The sequence below is a fragment of the Odocoileus virginianus genome, chromosome 27 (genome assembly GCF_023699985.2).
Source record: "Odocoileus virginianus isolate 20LAN1187 ecotype Illinois chromosome 27, Ovbor_1.2, whole genome shotgun sequence".
NCBI classification, from domain to species: Eukaryota; Metazoa; Chordata; class Mammalia; order Artiodactyla; family Cervidae; genus Odocoileus; species Odocoileus virginianus.
This window is the reverse complement of record NC_069700.1, coordinates 28687598-28695393: the sequence shown is the minus strand read 5'-3', so window position 1 is coordinate 28695393 and position 7796 is coordinate 28687598. Positions and strand designations below refer to the sequence as shown.

At 43.1% G+C, this 7796-nt stretch overlaps 1 protein-coding gene across 14 annotated transcripts; it reads right to left on the bottom strand.

The window, feature by feature from the left end:
* Positions 1–1569: 1569 nt before the first annotated feature.
* OARD1 (O-acyl-ADP-ribose deacylase 1) lies at positions 1570–7779 on the bottom strand. Of its 14 annotated transcripts, none has more exons than XM_020907741.2 (7): positions 7497–7778; positions 7276–7376; positions 6679–6741; positions 6188–6332; positions 5084–5142; positions 3994–4106; positions 1570–2490 (listed from the first exon to the last, which is right to left on the bottom strand). In XM_020907741.2, the coding sequence occupies exons 3-7, from the start codon at positions 6715–6717 to the stop codon at positions 2388–2390; spliced, it is 459 nt and encodes a 152-aa protein (XP_020763400.1). In that variant the 5' UTR covers positions 6718–6741; positions 7276–7376; positions 7497–7778; the 3' UTR covers positions 1570–2387. The 14 variants fall into 14 exon arrangements, with proteins under 14 accessions (XP_020763400.1, XP_020763401.1, XP_020763405.1 ...); XM_020907742.2 differs by having other exon boundaries at positions 7562–7778; XM_020907746.2 differs by lacking the exon at positions 7276–7376 and having other exon boundaries at positions 7562–7779.
* Positions 7780–7796: the final 17 nt, after the last annotated feature.

Here is a 7796-nt window from a genome sequence, read left to right as displayed (position 1 = left end):
TTTCTGTGACCAGGTTTTTTAAGGAAAAAATTTTTCTATAATTTAGAAATTATAGACAGCAAATCCCAGAAACAGGGATGTCCCAGGCTATGAACCAAGCCACATTATATAAAGTGGAAGAAGCTTAAACCGGAACTTGCCAGGGCTACACAGGATGTACCAACTCCCATGCAGACTTCACACCTTGGTCTTGACCTTCAGAAAATACTGTCTCAAGATTATTTGTAAATGAGTGTCTTTTCTCTCCTCTGAAAACAAGGAGTATGGCAGAGGATGAAACAAAAGGCACAGGAAACCTGTTCCTAAGGAATATAAACATCCCAATTGCCAATCCATAAGCAATTAGCCGCCTGATTAAAAGAGGAAAGGGCGAGAAGTAGGATCTAAATGTTTGGATACACTTAATGTAGGGGTAGTCTGTGCATCATACTTGATGGCGAGGGCAGGATGGTGTCAAAAGTCTCATTTCTTAAAACGCTTGTTTGAGTCCTATGTAGAAGCAAAATTTCACATGTGAATTTCTGGGTGTTCGCCAAACTCTAACTAGGTTTCCAGGAATAATGTGCCCATTCTGATTATCAGGTCATGCCTCCTTTCCCCAGGCTTCAAGTGTGATAAGTCATCGGAATTTGACCCCAAGACTATCTGCAAATGACAGGGCACTTTATCACATCCCTGTGGAATTCCACTTACAGCCAGACCTTCACAAGACTAGGTTTTGTTAATAGAAATGTGAACAAGGCTCATACTCCATGAAACAAATTAACCCTAATCCATTAAAATGTAGCAGAAGCCTGGAAAACCAATGTTTTGACCCAGTGGTAAGATGTATTTGCAGAGTTAAGCGAGATACTTTAATTCTAGTTTCCTCTTACCACCCCACTCTCCTTTTCAGTTTTGTACACTCTTTCTTCCCTTTCAACCTCACTGTCTGTGGACAGAAACAAAGCTACAAGAAAAGCCTTAGTCTAAAAGTCTGACAATGAACTTGCTCCCAGCACTGCCCCTACCCCAACAACATGAAGAACTTGTCTGTTACACATAGAGATACAAAAGAAGTCAAATACTTTTTGAAACTGCTGCCTCATATCAGGCTGCCAGGTGATAAGAACACAAGTCTAAAGTACAAAGATTACATTTAACCAGTGCTCTCCTGGTGTTTCCACAAGCCCCTTCTAAAATCCAATTCTTTTACACTTGGGAAAGCAGCAGGTCCTATGACAGACCAAGAATTCATTCTATGGAGAAAATCAATAGCAGGCCTGTCTGATCTCAATACCACAGTAAGAGAACAGAGGGTGGAAATAGTCTCCTAAGTTTTCCCCACACCTCTGATACTGAACCACTGGCTAAAATCTATGAGCCTTATTCTTCCACCATGAAAACCAAGAGTGGACAAAGTGCTGCTCTGAGCTTAGAAGGGGACAAATTTACTCTTTTCCATCCCAGCTGGATAGATATCAGAATCTTCTGGAGCTCAAAAACACAAAACTGGCAACTCTCCCCCACCCCCAATTAAATTCCTATTTAAGAGGGAGTGGACCTTTATTTTAAAGAGATTTGTATGCATTTTGTTGAGAACTGCAGATTAAGTCATTTATTAGTTCACACTAAGAACCTTGCCAGGTATTTCACATATGTTGTTCTATGTTTTATGACTGAATTCAGACAGGTGCAGTTACAGAAACTACATGGTGGCCAGGACAGAGGAAGCATTCGCCAGGAGGAGACTCTGAAAGCCTGCTTCCCCAGTGTCCTTGCCCGTTCTGACGTCTTCTCACCTGGCCCTCTTCCAACTGGGCCCTCTGACGCGTGAACCCTCCATTAGCCAACACAGACATGTACACAGAACCTCATTGGAGCACCCCCCCCCACAAAGATCTTTAGTTTTCCATTTTTGTCACCACAAATTCCTTGTAAACATAAAACTTTTGTAATTTAAACAAAAATCAAACTCATAATTCTCTCCTAGGATGAATTTGATGCCATAAGGATAATACCAAGTAGGTGCACAAATGACACAAGATGCAAAATTAATTGAAAACGGTCATCCTTCCTGAAATCTCTCTTAAAACAGAAGAGAAGTAAAAGCAATGCTGCCACCTAGTGGCAACCCAAACAAATCACATAGCATCCCCAGCAAAATAAGAGGTCCTAGGCCCAACATTTGGTCCCTTCCCCTTACCTTCCTGAAAAAGAAAAATTCCCAGCATCAAGCAACCCCTCCTCCAGAGTCTCATTCAATCCTGGGAATACAGCAACCCAGGTCTGGCCTGTGACACAGACTACTTCACAAGAAACGGTCCTCTGACCACTTTAAGGTCAGTTTGCTCAGTCCTGTGGCCCAGGTGATGCAGAAGGTAGACACATCCAAAATGCTCTTCTATTCAGAGTGTGTACACAGTAATTCTGATGTCTGTTGCCTCAAAGACCTCCTCAATTATTGCGGATACATTTTCCCATTGCAGACGATCAAGACCACATCCAATCCTGAAAAAGACAAAACATCTCCACTGGTTGTGATTGAGGAAAAGGCTCCTTCTGTCTTTCCCTAGGCTGCATCCACCCAAAGCCAAAGATAACATCTGGTTTCACACCTATAGGCAACCATGGTGGGAGTTTAGAAGTTAATTCCTATTGTGAGTCACCTAAGGCTGTTTCCTGAACAGCCCTAACATCCAATAGCTGTCACTTCTCTTTTGCCAAATAAAGTACCAATTCCCAGTTACCTCAGGGTACATTTAGAAATGTGTAACTGCCACAAGACAGAACAACTATTTCTACTAGTGAAAACAAGCGTGGGTGGATGGGAAAAAGTTGGTATTTTTAAAATGTGTTAGTCACTCAGTCATGTCTGATTCTTTGTGACCCCATGGACTATAACCTGCCAGGCTCCTCTGTCCATGGGGATTCTCCAGGTAAGAATATTGGAGTGGGTTGCCATGCCCTTCTCCAGAGGATCTTCCTGACCTAGGGATCGAATCTGGGTCTCCCGCACTGTAGACAGATTCTTTACCGACTGAGCCACCAGGGAAGCCCATTTTAAAAATAAACTTATGGTAACGGAATCTTAAGGAAGATAACTGGGAAATGCCAAGCTGATTGTATTCCAATCTTCCCAACACCCTGGTGAGAAACCTCAATCAGCCCACAAAACTCTTACTACCCGGCACCTTTCTTCCAAGATGTTACTTTACTGATCTTCAATATCCCCAGGGAAAAAAGAAAGGCTTAAAATTTATAATTTTATACTAATGAGTTAAGTACCTGAAAAAACTGTGATTAAAAAAAAAAACAGTTTCTGGTACATAAGTCATGAATATATTACAGACCAGTTTAAGACGAGGGACCAACTAGCCACATTTCTAACTCAGAGCTTGGAATAAACCTGCATGCATGGTCAGTACTGACTCAGAACTAGTCTGACAGGAAGAGAAGGGACCCCAAGCCTATTCCTGAAAAGGAAACAAAGAGGATACTGAACCCCCAACACATCAGTCCCTTAAGTTCCCAATATCTAGGGTCTAAGTCATTACATTAGCGACATATCCTCTGGCCACTATCCATGCTGAACATAAATAAGCATGCAGTTTACAAAGCAGTGATAAGCTACAACTTTGTTCACACAGAATGAACAGGTCTGGGACACCTGAAGTGGCCCAGAGAAAAATCACAATTGCTCAGTCTTGATTCTTTAGCTGTACTAGAGGATGCCTAGAATTCAACAAATAGTGGTGAACAATGGTTCCTCCCTACTAGGCAGGCTGAGGAAGATCTGTGTTTTCATCATCCTGATTCATTCAGCCCAAGCTAAAAGATGGGCATGCCTTGAGGGAAGATCTGACAACTGGTTTACTGATGATTTTTAAATGTTTTGATCTGTCCACCTTTAAGTCTACATTTTGGGTTAAGGAAAGCTTTTCAATCACTTGTCCTGGGTAGGACAGTAAGCCCCACAGTCAAGTCTTCACTCAGGGCCCCGGGTTTCCTTGCCTCGGCATGGAGAGTTCGGTGACTCCATTCCTCAGACAATGGGACTTCGTGGCCTCTAAACTCTTCCTCAAGTTTTCGTAAGTTGGCTTGTGTGATGCCCTTTTCTTTGTAATCTGAGTGCGAAGAATAAATTCAAATTTCCATTAGTCCAAAATGAGAGCCAAAGAAACATCATCATGTTCTCCCAACATCGTGATAATTAAAATAAGTACACTTTTATAGACTAGATAACAAATGTCATATGGTCTCTTCCAATTATGGGAATCCATTGAATAGAACCAGAGACCCAGACACTGCCGCATCTTTTCTTTTCCTAAGAAACCCAGATGAGCAGGTGTGCCTATTGTCTATTGTTTTTAAGCAGGCAGGTGAAAGCTCCTGTGCTACTTCCAAGAGATAAGCTATTATCTGTAACAAGGAAGAACTCACAGCACCTAAAAATTTCCTGTTAGGTTTATTTATTTAGAAACAGTGCTTGCTTTTTACTTCCCTATAAAAGAACAGAAAGAAACTGGTAGCATTCCAAACAAGATTTAAAGTCATAGTAGCCTTAAAAGACAGCATCCCCACTTTGTGTGCTACCCTAATCAAGCTTGTAGTGAGCTGGCTCTAAGTCATCCAGCAGCATCACCAAGAGGGTGCACTCCTTCACAGGTCAAAGACCATCGGGACAGTGGAAGAAATCCACATGGAGGAAGCAGGCAGGAGAGGAGCAGAGTATTAGCTGGCACTGCATTTGGTAAGGAAGATTGAGAGAAAACTCTTTAGAGCAATCCGTCTCTTGAGACTTTATTGTCTCTATTTCACTAGGACAATGAAGGAATTAAAGCAAGGGAAGCATCCCTAACTTTCGCACATCATGTAACAGGTCTCTGGTAAATATCACTACTTCTTCCCATGCAAGTTGGAATGCAGCCTCATGTTTTTAACCCAGTGCACCAAACAGCTACCACCTCTGGGTCTGAGTCAGCATGAGGTCAGCTTTTGACCATTTTTGGTTGTCTATAAAGAAACACTGTGATCAACACAAGTGCAGCACAGCCCATGTTTGCTAATACTTAAAACTTACTGCGAATTGGCCCCGTCTTACCAGGTAATATATATATCGTCCATCTCTCTTCAGAACAGCCACTTCTCCAGACTTTTTCTCTAAGAAAAACAGTTATTTAATAGTAAAAAAGAAAAACGAAAACACTGATCTTCATTCTTAGATTTTTAAAAGATCTTTATAGATCTGAGTCTACTTCAGAACTAGAATTAATTTTCAACACTGAAGAATCCTTTGATCCTTATCAGCCTTCCTAAACACCATGTTCCTTAACTTCCAGTTTTCCTGTTTTAGGAAATCATGTTTTCAATCACATTTTCCTCATACTCTGTCTTCAATCCTGCTGCGTTTTCAAATACCCTTTCCTATTCTCTTAAAAAATATTAATGTCTACTGCCCTGAAATGTTTTAGAATGTACAGCATTTTTTACTTGCCAAAAGTGTATTTAATAACTTAATCACTATCTTTTTACATACAAACAGCTAATGTGTTAAGCATTATGGGGAACACAGATGTATTAATATTAAAAACTTCTTATTTAACAGTTTCCAGTCAGAAGAATGTGTGGTGTTTTGAAACAAATATAACATAAAGCAGTAAAAAGTTGCTTTCTTTAGGCTGGGAGCGGAATCACCAGTGGAGACTGACTCAGTAAGCCCGCACTGTGGTCTAAGCAACTGTTTCAGAAGCTCCACCTGTGATTCTGGCACACATTCCTGCTTTACAATCACTGGGAGCAAGTGAGGTAAGTGTTTGTAAGGAAAAGTTCTAAACTCTTTGAAGTATAAGCACAGTATGGGCAAACAGAAAATCCTGAATGCCAGGCTAACAGCTGTGGACTTTGCTTAGCATGCCAGAGTTTTTAAAGGTTTCACACAAATGGAGTGATATTATTAAGAAAGGTTTACGAAAGAGGGAGAAAAAGTTTATTTATGAAAAAGTTTCATTTAAAACTTTTACAGGAACTCAGGTTTCGTGGGCCAATCCAAACTCTGTAGAGGAAAAACAATCTGCAGTGTTAAAAGGACTCGGTAGTTAGGAACCCGATCAGTGCATATATATCTTGTTTAAATTATTAAGCTTAACAGGAGCATCAAAAGATGGTCTAGTCAGGGCAGGTGAGTTCAACTGCTTTCAAAACTCACGTTGATTTAACAGTTCCTGCACCCCTCCAAATTTTTTCTTGAAGAGGACAGCTATCCCAGCGCCCATTCGACAGTCCTCACTGATACAGTGCACTAAAGAGTCTGTTTTGGGACATGCAAAAAGGTCGCCTTTCACATAAGTAATCTAAAATGTGCAAAGAGAAAGAAAACATTTATTAGATACAGAAAAATACTAAGCTACTTCTTTTCTTTTATTGTGCCCACCACAACCACTACCTCTCCCCGCTCATCCCTCCTTCATTTAAAAGACAAAATTTTCAGAATTTAACAAGTTATCTAAAGCGAATTAAAGCATGTGCAAAGTAAAGTAATGAGTGGGCGCTGCCTAAGACTGCATCAGCCTTTCTAAAATAAATCAACAGGAGAGAAAAAAAGACAATTCAATTACTAGTTTAATTAAAAAGCATTTGTGCTTTGACCTCAAGCATTCTGAATTTCAGTTCACCAGTAAGTTATTAGTTGTTACCCACTCGGCTTCCTTCTGAATCTTCATTAGGGCTGCCAGCCATGATACTGGGTCGCTATTTCTTCAGCTATAAAAAGGGGAAAGGAAGTCATGCTTAGGCAGCCACAATATATTACATTCAGACTTCCCTGACCACCCACGTACTAACTTTTCCATCCACCGTTTATCGCTGAATGTGACTTCTCTAGAAAGGAAAGCAAAAATCCTCTGGGCAAGGAGGGGAGGAATAATGGCTGGTTCAGACGCGGCCATGACCCGATTGCATTTCGCGCTTCCCACAAGCGGAAGAAAGGCAGTCCTAGGACCCGCCTCCTCCTTTTCCCGCGCCCGCGCCGAGCAAAGCTGATTTAGGACAGTCTTTTCTCTGAAAGATACAAAAGTACTTCCCCACTGGGTCTGGCCCAGGGACAAAAAGGTGGAGCTTGGCCACAGTCCCGCTAAGTCGCCAACTAGAGAGTGTACCGGTCAGGCGGACTGTACTGCCAAGGCGCGGGAAGGGGTGAGAGAGAAGGCGGCCCCTCAAGGAAGGCTCACTACCATCTTTTGCGGGGGGGAACTGAGGGAGAAAGTAAAGAGAGGCCTCCCATTCTCTGTCGCCTACCCTAGGGCTGATCAGCCAAGGCGTAGGGCCTGTCCCGGGATCCCGTGGGAGGAAGCGAGGAGGCTTGCTCAAAGCACCAACGTACCGCGGTTACCCTTCACCTGGAAAGGAGTTGGCCGTTACGAGGTCCCGCCCCGCGGGGAAGGGCTCTGGTAGGTGGGTAACAGCGGACGAACCCACGATACGAAGCCAATCCCACCACAGCCTTTAATTGCGCGCACCTAAGATGGCCGCCCACCATCCGGGGGCCGGGCGGAAACGAGCCCCTCTAGCTAGCTGGCCGAACCTGCACTCTTTGGTGATGGCCGCCGAACTTCCGGCGGTGAAGGCCGTAGAGCCCCCGACCGCCGCCGCCGCCCGGGCATGCGTAACGAGACAGCCGAATGCAAGTTGGGTAGAGCGGCGCCTGCGCATTAAGTCCCAGGGGGTGTGTCTCCAGGGGCCGCATAGAAAAGGGAGGGCAGTTGCCAAAGGAGTTACTTAGCGCCTGCGTGGTGCTAATGTTCAGGGCGGTGTTTGAG

Coding starts and splice junctions, on each gene's coding strand:
- OARD1 (XM_020907746.2), bottom strand. CDS start 6,717: ATGGCTGGCAGCCCTAATGAAGATTCAGAAGGAAGCCGA. Junction 4,107..5,083: donor GACGATATATATATTACCTG/GTAAGACGGGGC, acceptor CTTCGCACTCAG/ATTACAAAGAAAAGGGCATC. Junction 2,491..3,993: donor ACCGAACTCTCCATGCCGAG/GCAAGGAAACCC, acceptor TGTCTTTTTCAG/GATTGGATGTGGTCTTGATC.